Source organism: Pempheris klunzingeri, chromosome 12 (assembly GCF_042242105.1).
Source record: "Pempheris klunzingeri isolate RE-2024b chromosome 12, fPemKlu1.hap1, whole genome shotgun sequence".
In the NCBI taxonomy this organism is placed as follows: Eukaryota; Metazoa; Chordata; class Actinopteri; order Acropomatiformes; family Pempheridae; genus Pempheris; species Pempheris klunzingeri.
In genome coordinates this window covers 21,984,996-22,005,430 of record NC_092023.1, presented here as the reverse complement: position 1 = coordinate 22,005,430, position 20,435 = coordinate 21,984,996, and the positions used below count along the sequence as shown (strand labels likewise).

At 38.5% G+C, this 20,435-nt stretch overlaps 1 protein-coding gene across 1 annotated transcript in view; it reads right to left on the bottom strand.

Moving 5' to 3' along the window:
- The window catches only part of col13a1 (collagen, type XIII, alpha 1), a 47,694-nt gene extending 27,944 nt beyond the window's left edge, over positions 1-19,750 (bottom strand). The window contains exons 1-14 of the mRNA XM_070841622.1: positions 19,706-19,750; positions 16,349-16,384; positions 14,604-14,630; positions 14,310-14,336; positions 12,980-13,006; positions 12,827-12,853; positions 12,327-12,353; positions 9,711-9,752; positions 6,223-6,315; positions 5,638-5,679; positions 5,507-5,524; positions 4,826-4,852; positions 4,376-4,420; positions 2,193-2,219 (exon numbers count right to left, since the gene is read on the bottom strand). Coding sequence (XP_070697723.1) covers positions 2,193-2,219; positions 4,376-4,420; positions 4,826-4,852; positions 5,507-5,524; positions 5,638-5,679; positions 6,223-6,315; positions 9,711-9,752; positions 12,327-12,353; positions 12,827-12,853; positions 12,980-13,006; positions 14,310-14,312 — 378 coding nt within the window. The 5' untranslated portion in view covers positions 14,313-14,336; positions 14,604-14,630; positions 16,349-16,384; positions 19,706-19,750. The remainder of the gene's footprint in view (positions 1-2,192; positions 2,220-4,375; positions 4,421-4,825; positions 4,853-5,506; positions 5,525-5,637; positions 5,680-6,222; positions 6,316-9,710; positions 9,753-12,326; positions 12,354-12,826; positions 12,854-12,979; positions 13,007-14,309; positions 14,337-14,603; positions 14,631-16,348; positions 16,385-19,705) is intronic.
- Positions 19,751-20,435: the final 685 nt, after the last annotated feature.

Sequence of the window (20,435 nt, the reverse complement as noted above, 5' to 3'; positions counted from 1 at the left end):
TGTTCCCACACTACTGCATCCCCTACTGTAGCTTCCACACACACTTACTCCCTATCCCCTTTTCAGCTCCTCCTGCCATTGTTCTCTGCCAGATTGTTATTGTTGCTTTACTGCCATTCTAGCCCCTCCTGCTAGTATCTGTACCTGTACTTGCCTGCCTGTGTCCAGTTCCTGACCCCTACCCTCCTACTATCTACAACAATCTGCTACTTGTATAGACCTATTGCCAGTTTGTGACTAGACTTCTGTCTTTTTTTTCTCTGTCCGGACTGCCTTTTTTTCTGCCAGCTGTTCATTTAAGTGACTTTTTATCTTTCTGCTTTGCCTTGGTGTCTGCATTTAGTCCTCTTTCCTCTTGTCTGTGCATTAGATTAACTGTAATGTTGGATTTCTACTTGCTCTTTAAAGATTCTATGCCCACAAATGGTCTATGCAGAGTGGGCAAGACTTTGGGGTAATTCTTTTGCTAATTTATTTATTTTTTTATTCTGACTGTAATTTCTATTCCCACATTCTACAGGGTATATTCCTTTGGGATCATTAATGTATCAAGTATTACATGGAATTCTGTCTGTGAAACTATTAGCTGTCTTGTGTATGAAGTTGATATTTTGGCCTGTGTGACCTGCTTGAGGAAAGCTTGTGGGGTGTCCCAAAGATGATGAAGGAGAAGTAATCAAGGAATCGTCCTGTGGGTCCCATAAACATTGGTAAACACTATAATTCTGCATCTTACTCTGGACTAAGGTATAAGATAGATAACGTTAGCCTTATCCCTACATGTCTTCCTTCATAGTTTTGACATGTTCCATATTAATCTACAATGTAGAAAATAACAAAAATAAATAAAAACCATTGGATGAGAGGGTGTGTCCAAACTTTTGACTGGCACTGTAGATCCATTCAAAGAGAGGGATCAGTTTTGTTCATTTTTTTGCTTGCAGAGGGTCAAAACAAGAAGTGCTCCATACAGATGTATGGCCACAGTGAAGAGTGATAGAACGAGGTGGGTAAATGGAGAACTTAATTGATGTCTTCCCATCTGCTCTGTTCTTTCCCCTTCTTTTCAAGGAATTGGTACACTGAGGTGGACTTTACAATTGTTACAAAAATATGTCTCTTGTCATAGAATGTGACATGAAAAGATTTTTCATGGATTATATATGAATTGGTGTTAGCTGAGTATAGTCATCATTTAAAGTTTTCCATCAGATAAATAAGATCTAAAATAATTAGGAATAGAACCAAAAAGACCAGATAAACCATCAAAACAATAATAGATAAATGAAGAAATGAACAGATCCTAAGCACAAGCGCTCAGTGTTCAATGTTTCCAGGTAAAGCTGTGTTAACATTCATTTCATTACCAAAGTGTTACACGTCCGCACAAATGCATTTAAATGTATCAGGGATTTCAAGATATCTGCGTTCAAAGATGGACAACAGTTCTGCCAAGAAGTGCAGACTTTTGAAGTGCCGAGGACTCAGCGGCAACATCTGCAATCCCGCCTTGCATAAATAAACCTCAACATGCCCCCTCCACACACAAACACACACACACACACACACACTCCATGCTTGACTCTCACACTACCTTCTCTCCCCTCTTTCCTGGGAAGCAACCTTTTTCCTTCATCTCCCTACAGAGTGTATGGAAACATCAGCTAAAAGAAGCAGCGGTGCCGTAAAAGTAGACACGCCCTTTCAGTCAGGGGAAAATCAAAAGAGGAGCAAGGCTCAAGGGAATAAGGGAGTGCTTTCTCTTGACATGGACCTAACAGGAGGAGATGTAAATCTTTAGACATGACATAAGGGCCTTCTACCGTGTCGTTTCCTGATCACAGGTAGCAAGTGTTTGCCTTGTATAAACATTAAACCAGTGGAGAGGTGATTTCTTATCCAGGCTGAGCAAGTAACATGACTCAGTAATTTGATTAACACAAAGACCTAAAGTTTGTTCATGATACAAATCTGGATTCAATGGTCATGTTTTGATTTAAAGGCTTGTCAAAAGTTGTCCATTCACAAAAAGATGTTAATGGTAGGGTTATCACAACCATAAGCCCAGCCTTGGGTGGGATAAGTTTGGACTGAGGTTGTGATACACCTACCTTTAATGAATGAACCTTCATCTGCAGCTGATCCTAATATTTTGTGACACTTGAAAATTGAGAAGGTAAAAAAAATCTTACCTTAATTCCTTTCTCTCCCATAACTCCCTGTGAAGAAAAGTAGAGACAAATTCTGTAAATGTTCCAAGCAGTAACAATCATAGCAGTACATTAAACAGAGCACAAGATCCTCTATAAGCGTTATGATCAGCAGTGACGTCTGTGTCTAAACCCTAACAGAATGGATGTGCATACTGAAGGAGCATTTTGCATTACATTTGATCCCTGTTGTACAACCTCTAGGAAAAAACAGTGCCTGCAAATTACTGTTATCTGTCCTCTTTGTGACCGCCAACTCAGTAGCCTGATGTGCTCATGAAGCCCATGGCAGAAAACAGAAAAAGGATTCTGATTTCATGAGACAACAAAAAACAAAACAAAATCATGGGTTCAAGCTAACCTTGACCAAATGAGGCACTGCAACTTTGACCTAACCTCAACCTGAGGAGAGGTCTTCCTTGACAAAATAACTGCAAACACATGTGAGTCAATTTGGGATGGAAAGAAACAACAATACCAAATTTGATCATAGTGAGAGGTGTCACTCTTGTACCGCAAAGGATCATCACCGACCCATTTGTGACCAAAGCGACTTTTACATTATTTTGTGACTTGCACATGCACATTGTGTGTTAGAACTGATTTCATCCCTCATGTCCTCTAGATGTGTAAATATGCAACTGTGTGATAACACTCCATAAGTAAACTCTCTTCAAATCTTTCATGTAGCTTCTTACTGAAATGAAATATGAGCATCATTATATAGTTCCTCCAACTTCAATAACACTTTTAGACCATGGTGTTCTGTCTCTGGTCTGCCACAGATAGCTTCTTTTGATCCTTAACCATACTAACATAATCTTTGCTATTTTGTCCTTTTGTGTTGTTTTTGACCTTTGTTTTCCACCATTATATTTGCTTCCCCCCCCCTATTCCATTCACATGTACGTGTCTGATGTGTGTCCTCCGGTGGAAGTCTGTTAAGCCATGGAAAAGTGGAGAGGGCCAAGCATGTGGACTGTGGCAGGCATAACTCACCTCGCCCCTCACACAGATTCAAAGCCAAGGTTAGATCCTTTAAGCTGCCACTCACACAGTGTATGTGTGCGTCTGTGTGCTTGTATGCTTTATCCATCCTTGCTCATTCAATACTAAGGAGACTATTATGCAATAAACCAATAAACATTTTCCACTGAATAAATGTCAATACCATAAATGTAGCAGCAGATGCTACTGGCATCATTTTGTGAGCTCAGGACCTAGGTATTTATGACATTGGGTCTTATCTACTCCAAAAGCTTGCTTTAATTTTTTTTTTTAACATTTATTGTACGTGAAAAAATATGGTGCTTTCTGGGAAAGACCACGTGATGCAACTAGGCTGGAGGAATAAAGTCCAAAGTCCTTACACCTTAATTTAAACTAATATGGAGCTCCAGCAATCTGAGATGGATAAATCATGTAGGACTCTCACAGTCTTTGTGCTTCCATGGACAGTAATTCCCTGCTGGGTTTGACAGTAGACTTGTTTCCAAGACAAAACACAGACGAAAAAAAAACTGTACATGACTACCAAGATACATACTTGATTTGTACTTAAATTGTACTTCTGCATTGCTGCAAGGACCCAAGTGATAAACCACATAGCAGCACACACCCTTTGTTTTAATAAAGATATATATATTACTTTATATATTACTACATTACTCAACTAAACTGACAAAAACCATCTATCCATGTATTCAGAACTATTTCAACAAATGACTCTGAGAAGCCACCAGATGATACTTGAATTTTTTTTCAGTATGTTTCAATACGTAATGTGCTCCTCATGGAAGTGTTTGTGTTTTGATTTGCACAATGTCAGTTTTCTTAGTTTAGTTTTTTCTCTTTGGGTTCTCTTTGGACAGTGTTTCAAGCTTTCAAGCTTTAATTGAGTTCATGTTTTTCAAGGGAACATGTACAGTGGAATGTGTTCTAAATTTCTTACAGTGTAATTGTGTTAGGAAAGGATCACTAAACACTCAGTGTGGAGCAGAGGAATGATCACAGTGATCCATAACCCATTTGAATATTCATATGGCATGTGAATGTTTTATGAAGACAAACTTTAACTACTTTCACAATCTTCATGTCATGAACCTCTCAGTGAAACACACCATGTTTGAACATTTAAATTGTATAACAGACAGAAGGTGGAATACCGTTGGGCCTTTGGCACCTGGCAGCCCGACATCACCGCGGTCACCCTGTAGAAAGGCAGAAAGACAATTAAGAAAAGCAGAAAAGTGAAAAGTTTTGCCTACTTCCTTCCCTTATTGCACGCAGATAGCTATTCTTTTTGCCTGTGAAAACAATAAAACAGTATGTTTTTCAGCCAAAGAAAAACAAGAAAACCAAGACAAACAAGAAAAAATACAATGAACTTCCTTCCCTTTCTGCATTAATTCCTGCAAGTATCTGAAAGGACATGATACATACAAATCCATCTTTAGTGGGGAAAATAGATAGTTAATACATTCTGTTCACAACGAGAAATCCATCATGGATATTCAACAAACAATGTGTATTGTGCACTAGACTAAGTATTTCCTGGCCAATCTATCCACATCCTGGCTTCTACTGACCATACTGTTTTTCAAAAGAGAGCTCACCTTTTGTCCTGGAGAACCTGGCTCACCCTGGAGAGATAAAACAAAGTGTGCACACTGTTACTGATATAAAATACTTAAATATGGACAGATATACTGAAAAGAAAGAGGAAGAGGCTTGATTTTGAGGGTTTCAAAATCAGGTTTTCTAACTAGATGCTTCTCTGGTGCTGAGCCCAACTCAGCTGTTACTGCTCATGCTGAAGCATATCATAAGTGAGAAACACAGTGAGGTACTTTTCCACCATGAGAGGTGTTTACAGGATTCTGTATGTTTCTCTACTTTCATAATCTCATTTAAAATAATATTTGACAGTTATTGCATCATGTGGAATTCTACTAATCCAATCCAATGGGAATATGTAGTATTGTCTAGGTGGGGTTGGTCTGAATGTCAGAACAGTTGCTCAAAGACCAAGTGGAAGCATCTTGATCTGATCTCTGTTTCATTCGGCTTGTGTTGTTTGGGCCTGAGTGTGTTTTTTTTGCAATATCTCTAGAGTCATGAGAGGCCACAGCGATGTTAATCAAATATTTCAGAATTGTACATTTGTTTGTTTGCACAAGAATCAATCAATCAATCTTTATTTATAGAGCGCAAATTCACAACAGCGTTATCTCAAGACGTTTACAAAAAGAGCAGGTCTAGACCAAACTCTTTAATAAGAAGAGAAATGCGTTTACCTTCAGTCCGGGTAAAAGCTGCGGAGACAATGTGCAAAATCACAGGAAGATCAATGTCACACCTGCAAGATTTCCATAATAAGAAGATTCTGGAAAAATAAAGGTGGAGGACTCACTGAACCAAAGCTTACCCTTGGGTCTTTTCCTGGTTTGCCCGGTTCTCCAGGCTTACCCTGCATGAAAAGAGCAAAAAATCTTTAAACTAAATCTACATTACTGTTTTCAGTAATAACAGTTCCATGATATCATTTGAATTTGCAGCTATGCTTTGTGAATATACAGTAGTGAGAGCCTAACAATACATTCTGAGTAGTTTCCCCACTAAAATAATTAACAACTAGAACAATAATAAAGTTAGTTTACATCAGGCTTCCACTTGCACCTTAAATTAGAGTGAACTATAGTCTTTGGCTCACCTGATGTATCTATGTATTTGCTTTCCAGGCACTTCTGTATTATTATGTGACTAGTCAGATGTACCATAACTCCCTGAATGACCTGAATGAGTCATAATCCACAGGAAGGAAACAAAGCCCACAGCATGATAGAGAACGTATTTAACTCTGCTTCAGGGATTAGCTGATTAAAAGGTTTATACTGTTTTTGAGTGTCTGTCCAATAACTTCTGTTGTGCAAATGCTGAAATGTTTCATGAGGTGGCTAACAGGTGTAAAGGTAAAATGTCAAATTCTGGGTGAATTTGGGCTTGGACTCACTGGTGGGCCACTGGCTCCATTCAGGCCTGAGGGCCCTGGGGGTCCAGGTGGCCCTGGAGGTCCTGGGGGTCCCTGTGCTCCAGGCTCACCCTGCTGAGAGACTTTGAGTTAAAACCTTCCATGCTGGAATGAGCCTCACAACACTGGCCATGCCACCATTAACTCACAATACACTGCAAATAACTATAGCAGAGGGGTTGCAAAAAAGACTGAGGTGTTAGCTGAGATGCAAGGCAAGCGGTTATAATGCTTGAGCACAAAGATTAATTCTTGAATTTGGGAACTCCAGGGAGATATTCTAAACTCAAGTTTCTCTTATTAGCTTTTCCTGGGCTTTCTGCTGCCATCCACTCACTTCAGAGTCCTTCTCTGTAAGTGGGGTTCAAGGTATGGTTTGGGCTAAGGGCTTGGAAACGGCTCCCAAACCTGGGGTCAAACTGACAGTGTACCAGCAACAGATATTCAGCTGTCTGTGAACGTGAGACCAAAACTGCTCACAACAACAACTGTTAAGTGGTCACTGTAACTGACGAGAAGTCAGTGGATGGCTGGAGAAAAATCCAAGGAAAAATACGATACATTCACATCTGACATCGGTGTCCGTCTCTGAACAGAAACAGGGGTTAGGATTTGTTTTGTTATGTTGCTAATGTTTGGTCCTTAGCTCACATGATGACCAAGTTCCATTAACTGACAGGGACACTGGAGCCGAAAAAGTCCAAGTACAGGCTAGCACATGCACCCTCTGTTTAGAGTGTCTATCACTGATGTGGTTATAATGCTGTTTCTTTGTAAAAAAAAAAAAAAAAAAAAAAAAAAAAAAGGGGGTAAAGTTTCAATTTGAGATCACAGAAGATGTGTATCTGCTTTTCCTTTGATTCATACTAAAAATAATTTCCATAAGTCATCCTTTGGATCTCATAAAAATCAGTTTCCTAATTCCAGCAAATTTTATATTAGTATATAAATATTAATTATCAAAAAGATCACCAAGTTTGCGAGGCATGACATTTAATGGATTATGCAACAGTAAATGATTTATTTGCACACATGCTCTGACTTTAAGAAGTTCCTAGAACAAACAGCTGGCTTTACTTAACTTACTATGGCCATCCATATTAGATCTATATTTTATCATTCCTCTTCTGCACTGCAGTGTCCAGATATGATTTATGTAGATGTTGGGCTTTTCTCAGAGCTACGCACATGCAATTATGAACAGATTGCAGCTGCCAATGTACTATTCTGCACACTACATTAATGACAGAGTATTATAGCGAAAAAAAAAATGAATCAGCCATAATTTGATTTTCATCATGATGAAATCCCATTATATCAGATATCAGATATCCGATTTATCATGGGGAGGCAATGTGATCTCTGTACAGTAGGTTAGTCCAGCTTGTGTTTTCAATGTATGCCAACAAATCGTGCTGATCTTCAAAGGTATTGTGTCCTGGCACAGAGCAGACTACACACCTGTGATAACAAGACAGAGCTGATGCCAACTAGGCCAATCTGTGCCAAATAACCCATAGTGTTCTAGGAACTGATGGACAGTCATGCCTGCAGGATGGTGTAATAACTTATATGGTAAACAATTGGATCTGATCAATTGCTGATTAACTTCTGCTTTGTATTTTCTTTTAATAAGTGCATTTCATTAAATTCACTTATTTAAATAAAATTTCATTTTAAATAAACTAGTGTTGATTAACAGTTTCATTAATTGTCATTTAGGGGCCAGTATTTGTTATTACTATTACCATCTATAATTTTTTTTTTATTACAAGTTCTATTACAAGTTATTACATTGTCATTTGTTTAATTAGCAGCTGTGGTTGTTATCGAGCAACCAACCACCAACAGTATGTCCAAGGACTAACCTTCGTATGGAACTGTTTTGCATAACCCAGTATCCCTGCAATTCATGGTCAAATTGGTGATGTGCCAACATTCAAATGCCATAGAAGGAGTGTGCCCAAGGTGGAAAGGGCATTAGATGAGCTGAGTATCCACCTTTCATGTGACAAAAAGCTTGTGTCTCAGACCAGCAATAATGTTTGTGTTTTTTTATTGCGTGTATGTATAGAAGTTATGGAAAGATATAAAACCACAAAAAATTTTTTGTGTTTTCGAATTTGGATTTGCCAAACCATTTGAACAAATCTGCAAGAAAAAAAAACATTTCTTTTTTGTTTTGTATTTCTCCATATCATATCTGCAAATGGCCAGTGAAACACGTGAGTAAGAAATGAGTCTGATATGTTTGCTGTCTTGACAAAGCATATGTTTCAAACTGGAGGTGTGGAGTTTGAAAGAGAAGACAGGGAGGGTGTAATTTGAATTCTTTAACTCTGTAAGAGCACTGTTAAGTCAGTTAAATGTTAGGGGAAGATGGTGAAGGCTAAAACTGAGTGTGATCAAAGCAATGTTGTTGTCAAAAGCAAACCCTTAAATGTTGTGCATGATGTATGCATATACATTTGCAGTTGAAATGTCTGTATGAAGATGTAAATTCAGGTTTTCTTTTTTTTTTTTTAATCAGCAATACAGGACTATGTTGCCACAGGGAAATTGGTCCACTTACATACTTTTCATTCATCTTAGGGATTTATCACTTGATTAAACTTTTTTGTAAAATTACCATTATTATTTTAGATTGAGGAAAACTTTAAATTATTTCTGGTTAGCTTGTAAAACTGAAAAAACGCAGCATTTTTCTTTTCATATCCTGTCTTACACCATTTACAGAAAAGACCATGACTTAACATTCAGAAGCAGTAGCAGCCAAAAGTTGGTTAATTACAGCACAATGGTAAAGGACGATTGGGAAGATTTTGGCGACGGATGGTGATATCTACAGGGTGGGCAGAGAAATGTGGGCAAGTAGGGGGCAGAGAGAGTTGTACCTTGAGGCGTTTTAGGATTAGAGGGCTTATTGAGGGCATGTTGCGCACGGTGATGGGCAACATCTGCCAGGGGCAGTCACAAAGCACAGGTGGCCAGCGGTACAAAAAGGTCACAGGGCAAAGGTCACCAGGAGGCCAGAGAAAGTAAACAGGGCAGAACCAGGAGAACAAGGGAAGAAACGGGAGAGGGTTGTGGAGGAAAAAGAGAAACAGAACATGAGGGTGAAAACCAAGGAAACGGGAAGGTGAAGGAGAGAAAAAAGGAATTAAGGTTGAAGAAAGGAGAGACAAAAAGGCACCAGCACAGCAAACTATGGGCCTGGAGTGGCAAAGGGTATGGTTGATGTCCTGTGATGCATCTTTATTTCAAAAGAATGTGAAAGTGTTCAAAGTTCTTACATATTTCCGAAGTCTGTTGGTAGCAGATCATCAAGCACCCCCTATTCTGGCATTGTGTGCATCCATTTCCCCATTAACAGTAAGCCAGGCCCCTAGATTGCAGTGGAGCAGAAGTGGGCACCAGTCTTGCCACAAAGAGAGTGCAGCAGTACAGGTACAGTGCACAACCAGACTTACTGTGGTTAACTGTCCAACACAGGTCTGTACAATGCGTCGTTTCTGTTGAGATGACCAGCATGATCAGATACAAGTTTAGGAGAAGGCGGCAGAGATAGATATGCTCCCATTGATACTGACACCAAGTAGACCCAGCTGCGTGCAACTTGCCTACTTTTTACATAGTGTACATATTTCCACAACTGTTATTATGCAGCAGCCTTTAAAGAAAAGATTACCATCACCCAATACATTAACAAACATATTTCTAACATGAAGTCAGTTTTCTTTTCATTGTTTTGTTCAGTGTTTAGTGTTGTTGTTTTCTTTTCATTGTGTGATCAGTCACAAAATTATAAGATTTTAATCAGATCAATTGAAAGCCAAAAAAACAACACCAATAATTGTACTATTTCTATGGAAATATGTACAGCATTTTTATAAGTAAATATAAGTTGGGGTATAAATGTAGTAAAAGTAGTCAAGTGTGCAGCTTTGTCCCTCACCATTTCAAGCTATCCACCACAACTTGAAATATGTTTAAGAGTATAGAGGTCAAGGACTGCCAATATTTAAATGAAATCATTCATCATCATCAATTTGAAAAAAAAACATAATTTTTCAATTGTGTTAAAGTTATGTATGACAAAATTAATATTAAAATAAAACACTTGTTTTCATATTTAGATATTCTTTTGTTGATTTAAGTAAAATAAAAACTTTTTTAGGACCTATTTTTTTTCTAAAGCTACTTTTGGACCTATAATAGGTTGTGTATTAGAAAAAAGGTACAGAATGTGCACACACATTGAAAAAGGATTTTTTTTTCTAATTTCAATATTGGCATCCGATGCTTTGGCAGTGTGACATTAACTGAAATTCAAAGAGATACTCATTGGATTGATATGAAATTCTATTCATTGACTTTTCACTTGAAAAACTGTTGAACTAAACCAGTTGCAGCCTTGTTGCAACACTGATCTTTTTTTTCCTTTGGGTGGAGAGCAGAAGGTTGAGGAGTGCCTTGGCTCTAGGGCACTGGCTCTCTTTGCGGCATGACTTGGTGAAACCCACGCTGAGGGTTATCTATCAGGGTGTTTGGAGGCACCCACAAACCTTCAGCATCAGAGCCTGACTGGAGCGCAAGGCAGCCAAGGTTTTCAGAGGAAGATCCTGCACAAAGAGGCCCTACACACCAGGGAAGTGGTCATTTACAGTGCTGGTAATGGTTGCAATGAGCCATTATCCAACCACACAAAAAGCGAATCCATTCTTGTGAAGTCTGACTTTAGATGATAACTATTTGAAGGAATATAGTTTGAGGAATAGTTCAAACTGTTCATTCATTTTCTTGACGAAGATGAAGATGTTCAGTTGGATATCAATCTAATGCCTTTGTGCTATATACAGAGCTTTAGTCAGGATGTTTCGCCTAGTTTTCCCACACAATGAAGAGGAAAAAAATCATGGATTGTCATGAAATAGTTACAAAATATTTATTGTAACTACCAATAAAACTGCAAATTATTATTTTTGTATTACTTTCTGTAATAGTTAAACAAAAGGCAGTCTTTTACACAGTCAGCTTAATAGTTGTGTTTTTTTCTTTGACAGAGCCAGGCTAGCTGTTTCCCACTGTGTTTATGCAAAGCTAGAATAACCACATCCTGACTATAGCTTTGTGCTTTCACAGTGGTATGACATTGATATAAATCTTCAAATCTCACTCTTGGAAAAAAAAAGGTTGAAATAATAACAATGGAGCTGCTTCACATTACTCAAAAACACAAGGTATATTTGCTAATCTGGCTGGCTTTGTCCTGAAATGCCTTTCAAGTCTCTTAAACACATAAACATTTTACCTCCACCTACAGTAACCCCCCCAACCACCACAGGTCTCACTATAGGACAGGGGCCTGGAGAGTGAGCAGACAGTTGGAATCCCTCCCATACAGACTGCTTCAAGGGGGTCTGAGAAGTGTATGAAAAAGCCTTAAAGCATGAAACCCAAAATCCTCTCTGGATCCTTGTTGCTCTAAACTCCCCATTCTGAATTGGAGCTAGGTCAAGCATATACTGTCCTGAAGTTTGAGAGCTTTCAAACTTAGTAGCAAATGTTTATGAAAAAAACTCAGACTCTGATCATCTTAGCAGGGACCATTTAATAACTGTGAATTATGATAGAATTGGGTTTAGCTAAAATCCCCCCTCACACAGGAGACTCTTATTCTTGGCACCCACACACACAGGCTCTTATCATGTCTCAATGTGTGCTCCAACAGGCCACCAGTAATCGCCTTGTGTTATCTCGACTAACCAAACCCCTGACATGGTGAGCTAAAGAATTGTAGAGCTCACCATGTCCTACCCGTCAACACCATTTCTCTCTATAACTTCTGCAGTAATTTCCCTTCTTCTAACTTACCATTTTCTATTCTGTTTTGACATTATAAAACAATACATACATGTGGACCTGTGAGAGATATTGTTACACGCTGTGGAGGACACAGTTTGTGTCATGATAATAACATTTCAATTGCAACACAAAAAGACTAGCATTTCTAATTTTAGCAAACACTGACGTTGAAGTGGAAGCTTTTTGAGACAGAATTTTTTTCTACAATAATGTTTTCTTACCCGGTGTGTGTAGTCTCCACATACACCCTGGAGAAAACAGAAAAAAGAAGTGAGAAGACCACAAATAGTAGAGGTTTTCACATATTTTTACACCAATTACTTATAATCACACATTAAAAGGGAAGTCCAGAGATCTTACATAGGAAGATCAGTTTACTTGTGAGGAGAGTGGAGTTCAGCCAGGGAAAGCAGTTTAATGTGTCATGGGCTACTCTAGAAGGGCTTTGCCAAGTCTGGGCAAAAAAAACAGTTGTGCAACTTGTCATTTTTGTAAAATGAAACAAATTACCTTGACATTTTGATTATAGGATACAGAATGTTCTGGAGTTTGACCCTCTCTTGTACCACAACTTTATGAAAATGCAATACTAAATTGCTTGAGTGCCCCTTCAACAGTCTTAAGTGAAGGATCTGAATATGTCTTCCACCACTACTGGCTGGTTAAGTTCAGAATGATACTCATTGCCCAAATTGTAACATTACTGCAAAACATGTCTCACCTTTTCACCTTTCGGTCCAGGTTCCCCCTGGAAACCAAAACAGCACAGATGAATGATATAAGATGATGAATAAGAGGGTGACTGATTAAGTAATTAGCTTAAAGATTTAGCAGTTTACTATGTAAGGACTAATATCAGTCTTCAGCAACGTACTGGGATTCCTTTAGGACCTCGCTGCCCCTGAAAGACAACAGCAATACAGTCATTTTTGAATGTGATATAGGCATTGATTTGAAGCTTGAGGAATTCCACATGGCAGAACAATAATCCATCTGATTAACATGAAAGCAAAATGAGTAAAGCTGTCAAGGTATCAATCAAACCTGATTAATTAGCATGTATTAAATCTATTCCAATTTATTCAATTAAATTAGAATCTATCACAATTACATGCTGTAGAAGAAGGCACTCAATTGACATCCCATCAGGCCCTGGGGTGTGGCCAGTGTAAGCAGCTGTCAGAGCTAAGTGACTGGTTGATTAATGGACTCTGGGTGAGGGCCAAGTAGGACAAATCCAGTGCATCCCACGCTGGTGACCCCACAGGCTCAGCTGTTCCAAAGCCACTTTGTGAAGGCAACAGCATCTTTCTACAATTACCAAATAACCCTTAAAACCCCTTTTAAATACTGTGATCTTCACCAGAAAGCAGATTAAAAACAGGAGCTTGTTACAGAGAAATTGATTAAGAGTATCCAATCCTAATTGGCTTCCTTGAAATTTTGCCATTTTTCCTGGAGTTGATGCAAAAAACCCTTAAGGTGCACATCCCCTCACTTTGTAAAACAAACCCTGCCATGGTGATTTCCATAAATCGTCATCTATTCTAACATTTTTACAATTCTTTTAGAATTCCTGCATTTTGCATCTACAGTATGGTTAGGGGTCCAGAAAGATCATGGTTGTGGTAAATGACCTGTGGTGAAGGTATGGTTAAGATTAGACAACTAAAACACTGGGAGCATTTAACATAAATAGCAAGTGGAAGTTGGAAATCAGCACAGTTGCTTTGGCTCTGTAATATCAGCCAGGGTTAGTCGTCAACAGATGATTAGCTATGAAAAACACTGAAATGGATTATTTAAAAAACCTAGTCCTATTCTACCTGCAATATGATGTTCATTGTACTGTGTGGCTGCTAAAAAATCAAATGATAATCAAGTGAGAATATAGAATGTTAATGTGGAAAAAACTGCTTTAGGCATAAATGTATCAAGACTAAGTATGCACCATTGACAAATCCTGTTTCGCCCATTTCAGTTAATTTACCTTGTAAGCCAGACTCAAAACCAAAATGTGGGTAATAGCTTCCATCTGCTTTGGCCTTTTCCCTACTGTACGCAACCCAGTGTTAACCCACTGTGTTGCACAAATCAGACCACAACTCTGTTGTTTTAGGTTTTAGGTTTTATGGGGTTGAAATGAGTGCTTGACTGGTAATGGTATTATAGTGCAACTATGTTTATAAAAAAATCATACTTACCATGTCTCCCTTCAGTCCATTCTGCCCCTGTGTGAACATTAAAACAATGAATGCAGGCAGCAAACTACCTGAATCAACAGGTACTTCAACTACTCAGAAATATCCATAGCATGTTTAACCCCAACCTATAATAATAGTAATGACACTGATAGAGATTTTATTACAACAATGACCACAGTCATTCTTAGCTTAATCATGCTCATTATCATCACAGATAATCACAGTTCTGTGCACTGAAGGAGCACTCAATTACTCAGTAGTTTCACTTTTTAACAGGAACTTGGGGAAACTCACAGGCTTGCCATCCAACCCAATTGGACCCTGTGATAAAAAAAGGAAAAGGAGATGTTTGAGCATATGATTATCAGGAGTAGCATCACAAATTTCATCACCAACAGCTGGCCCAATAATAGATAGGCAATGAAGTAAAATTAGGTCACAATTAACCGTGATTCAGGATTGTCATACTCTGTTTCATGGGTCTGGGTGTGCCTCTTACACATCGCAGACATATTAATCACTCAGGACCCCAAATATTTTGTGAGAGAAAGAAAATTGTAAATACTTCTTAGGGACTTTTAAGATGATGAAAGACATAGAGTCCGTGTAATTAACAAAAAAAGCTTTCTTCTTCACCTTCATCCGACTTGAATAGAACACAGGCCACAATGCTGCCACTGGTGGCTATTTGTCACAATACAAGTAATTGAAATAATAGCATAATTTATCAATCTTCTGGCTATCCATCAATCTGGGTGCATTATGGCCTTGTATTGATAATACATCATGTTTTGCTACTTCACAAATTGTGTTTTACATTATTTGTCAACAGAAAATTGCCTACAACCCTGTGAATTTGTTATTTAAATACGTAATAAATTCTATGATTGCCTGAAATGTTTGGGATCTGGGAAATGGCTTTGTTGCAATGTCTTGTCTTTAGCCTTGTAGCTCTGCTCCAAAACAGACGTGGTAAATGCGGAGATATAGCTCCATTAAAGCAACAAACTATTTATTTTTGTCTTGTGACTGTGCACATCTTCATACAGATAAGGTAAGGTAAGCATGCTAAAAGTTGACAAAAATCAATACAATTCAATAAATGACAATATTATAGAGATGAAACTATGCCGCTGACATACCACAAAAGTGTAAATGTGACTGTGAAGAAATGGATTGGATATGGATTTCTAATAACTTCTAGTATGATGCACTGCTTAACTTAAGGGACACAAAAATGAACGTAACCCTAGAACACTAACGTCGGGTGATTTTCACCCATGTGATTGTGGTCATGTGATTTTCATTGTGTTTCATTGTGTCTTTTTTTTAAAGGACTTTTTCGTTAACGATTCCCTAACTTTAAAGCTTTTTTATAGGGCCTCCCTACGATAAATTTGCCATGTATTGTTGTACTTTAATATATTTTGATGAGAAGTATTTTTTTATCGGGTATATTATATCAGGTAAAATATACCCGACGATAGTGATGGTGTTACTGACTGTTAGTGTTTCTAGGGTTAAATGAAGAGACTCTTTTCTACTGGATGGCATTAACTTATTACTACTCGCTCAGTAATAAGAATAATAATAACTTGGGTTTATAGAGCGACTTTCAAGAAACCCAAGGATATTTTAGAGGAAATATTGCAGATTTTGGCAGGGAGAGCATTCCAGAGGGTCATGGCTGCAACACTGAAAGCTCTGTCCCCGAGGGTCTGAGGACCGGAGGGTCTGGGACGGGTGTATGGTGGAAGGAGGCCAGCGAGGAAATGGAGGCATCTGTATGTGAGTATGGGGATTTTGTAATTGATGCGGTACTTGATTGGATGCCAGTGCAGGTGGATGAGTGTTCGGGTGCTGCCAGGCCTTGGTGCAGGTGACTACCCTGGCAGCTAAGTTTTGAAGGTGGGGTAGAGTATGTAATGAAGAAGTAATTTTGTCTGTTTTTTGCTTATAAAGTATCTTTGCATCTTTTACACAAATCATCAAACCACATTTACAGTATCAACCTGAGACACAGCATGGACATTACTTACTGGAAAGCCTGGAAACCCTCTTGTTCCTGGTTGTCCCTGAAGAGAAACAGAAAAACAGCTTGTTGAAAATCTGTTTGTTTGATACACTTTTGAACGTCTGACATCAGAATCTGCTGGAAGGGGGTCAGTGAAAGACAACACATTCCTGTTCCCCAATCCCTTCACCACACTGAGGTATTTGGTGAGTACTGAAATTGATCTTGACTCAAGGAGTAATACTGAGGACTCTGGGGAGAAGATTAAATGTGTGGGAGTGTGTTCTCTCTGCACAGGAGAAAATTTGACTCTGAGATGAAACACTGTAAGGAAAGAACAAATGATTCTAATTAAAGACAGATGTACATCTAGGAAGAGAGGGTGAATAAGTTCAATGAGTGTTTGTCAATAACAGTTAGCGTGCATACTCTGATCGTGACCTGCTGAGCTTCTTTCCCTGACAAGATCTGACAATCCTGCTTAAGTCTTAAGTCAACATGAACAAGAAGGCCAAAAAAAAAAAAAGGAAAGGTTCCCTATGTTAATGAAGACTAAAATGAAGCATGATTTTCAAATTGGTGCATTTCAAAGGGGTTATCTTTTTGTGCCTACAGTTCGTCTTTTTCCTGCCAGTAGGACCTCTGTAGGACCTGGGAGCACTGAACCTGTCCTATTAATTCTCATAATGCTGCCAAACCAGCCCCTAGTTATGCTGCTATAGGCTCAGACTGCTGGGGGACTCCTATGGTGCACTGGGCTTCTCTCTATTCTCTCTCCTCCTCTTCCTCTCCATCATTATGTCCCATGTCAGCCAAATGTCTGCCTCTAACTTGCTATCTTCCCCGGAGCCTTTCTGTGCTTTCTCATCTCTCAGGTTCCTATGGATCCTGGTCCTGGTCCTGCTGATGTGGTTCTCTGCTTCATGAATCACTGCTGCGGCTCGTCGGCCACTCGTCATGTTTTTCAATAATATCATACTGCTAATCTTTTAGTCACACTCCTATTGTTAGTGCTATAGTCACTGCTAGTACGTTGGTTGCTGTTTGTGTTGTCTCTCTCTCTCTCTCTCTCTCTCCCTCTCTCTCTGTCCAACCTCCACCCAACACGGACCCTGACAGAAGCCGCCCACATTGAGCCTGGGTCTGTTCCAGGTTTCTTCCCGTTAAAGGGGAGTTCTTCCTCCACTTTTGCTCAATATAATATCTGATGCTGCTCATGTGGGGATTCTTGAATCCTTAATGTTGAATTCCTGAATCGTTGGGTCTCTCTCTAATTAAAGAGTTTGGTCTAGACCTGCTCTTTATGTAAAGAGTCTTGAGATAACGCTGTTGTGAATTGGCGCTATATAAATAAAGATTGATTGATTGATTGATTGACTGTACTCAACATTTAACCAAAAAATGTTATCCATGTTTTCCTGTCTTCCGTTGGTGGTACGGAAAGGTCTGCTGCTTGTCACAAACATGCCCTTTCTAGATCAACAATATGACGGGTTAATGCAACGACCATCCATTTTAATTTACTTTGCCTTTGGTCCTGGAAAATCATGTTTTCTTTTCAATTTTTAAGAGTGGAAGTGGCAGACTTTTTGTATAAAGAAAAAGACGCTCCGCTTTTCCTCACTGTCACCACTTTCTTGTTTAAAATTAAACACAAAAGTATCCTTGATAGCTCAACAATATGACGGACTATCATTAGAGCAATGGGTCTGAGTTATTTTATCCTTGATTCTGAAACAGTAAGGTCTTTCATAGCAGGTCTTTCATAGTGGAATTACCCATGAGCCTCATTGACCATTGCTATGGAGACCAAACTTTGTAACCAAACTTTTATTATTAATATGATACTATTATATGGTTTACTAGATATTTAATATTTTTGATAGATATATCATTTTACAACCCTACTTCCTCATTTCCTCAAATCCTCATTTACTAGAATACTAGTTTAAATATTTGACATAAACCAAGATATTTAAAAAAGAGATATTAAAAATATATCATCTAGATGCAGCTTTATTAATTTAGTTCAACTAGATATTTGATCCATTCGATCTATATATATATATATATATATACATATATATATATATATATATATATATATATATATATATATATATATATATTACAACCCTACGTCGTAAACTGTAAGAATTGCCAATCCAAAACCTCATTTTCTAGAATACTAGCTGAAATATTTGCCAAACCAACATTATACATTTTTACAAGAAAGGTCGTCTTGATGCAGTGTAATTACTAATTCAGGTGTACTAGATATGTGATATTCATCCATCCATCTACTGTTCATCCTTAAGGAAGGGCTGGAGCCAATCCCAGCAGACATTGGGCAGTTTACACCCTCTTTGACCATACTTTTGACCATACATACAATCTTATTAATGTTACTTGTCAGATCAAGACATTTTTAAAAATGTATTTGATTTAGCTCTATGGCAAAGTTTTCATTTTCTCATTTCATGAACACAAGGCATCCTAGACCTTGCTTCAGAGAGCACTTCGAAAGGCCAACTTCACAAAATGAAATAAATAAAGTAGCTCAATATTAAAATTTAACTGAAAATGTAACATTTATTTGCAAAGTGGACTAGTAGGCTAATTATAATGAAATGGAGAAACTTGATTAGATATGTTGCCCATACAAAGGATATATGGAGTGTACCATGGACAAACAAATAAAGTGTAGGCCTATGAAATATATGAAGGTGACAAACACAAAAATTAAATGCGACGTGGATAAATAATCAAATTGTGTAACAGTGGAGATTGGATGCAATTCACAGTCAAAAGTGTAGTTTGATAGTGCAGGGATTAAACGAGAGATGTGAAGTTACAATCATAGGCGATAGAAAGTGGGGGTGTTTGGATTGGGTTTACGGCTGACTGGCAGCAATTTGAAATCAAATGAAGCCCACTGACAACGGAGAGCCCAGAGCAATAGTGCCCACAACACAGTGCAGCTTTATAAGATATGTCAGCCACATATCAAATATCTAGTACAGTCGAATTAGTTATAACAATGCAACAATCATTTTAATCATGATTGATTCATGATTAAAAACAGCAATGTAAATGGTATAATTGTATCACAGTAATGAGTTTTGTAACGTTATGCAGATTGGACTGTCGGTAATGAAGCTGCTTCTGCATTTACACAGTTTTGATTAAAGACAGTTTGGCTGGGCTAACATAAATCTGAGCCCAGTACCCCACAATCCTGGGAAGAACTCCCGAATTTTCTAGATTAATCAACATAATTGAGTCTGTTGGTGTCTAAGAACCTGATGTGTTAAGCAGAGGTCTACTGAAAAGACTGAAGATAAGAGATTCATTAGGCGTAGTGAGAGGTGAAGACACTTACAGGAGGTCCTCTTGGTCCAATGATAGACAGACCTGGCTCACCTGGTGCTCCCTAAAAACAGATAGAAGAGCACATCATGAAAAGATAGATGGGGAGGGGATTCCACTTGCTTTGCCAGTCACCTCCACAGATATTATTAGAGAGATTCAGCACACTGATGCATTCCTCTGAAGGTAAATATGCACAGTGGGAAATAAAAACCTCCTCTAATTCTACTGTGGTTGACATACAATACTGTGTAAAAGTTTTAGGCGGGTGTGGAGAAAAGCTGTAAAGTGAGAATGCAAGACACTGGCAAGACACCGAACCCCAACTTGCTCCTGAAGTAGCTTCAGTGCGTGACTGTGTGTAAAAGAATAGTTTCCTCCAAGTTAGACTCCTCCTGAATGAATGACGTGTGAATGGGTGAATGAGGATGTGATGTAAAAGCGCTTTGAGTAGACGAAATGACTTGAAAGAATCAGACGCCTCCCTGATGGTATTGCATGATGGATAAGTATCTGCCTGTATTTGTCAGCAGTGAGGACATCATTAACTCTGACCAAATCCCCAACTCCATCTGCAGAAATGCAGCCCCAAACTTGCAAGGAACCGCCACCAGCTTCACTGTTGCCTGCAGACACTCATTGTTGTACTGCCCTACGGTGAACAAACTGCCTTCTGCTACAGCTAAATATTTCAAATTGCTCCCCACTTCCTATGTTTTCATGCATAGCTGAGTTCTTGGCCA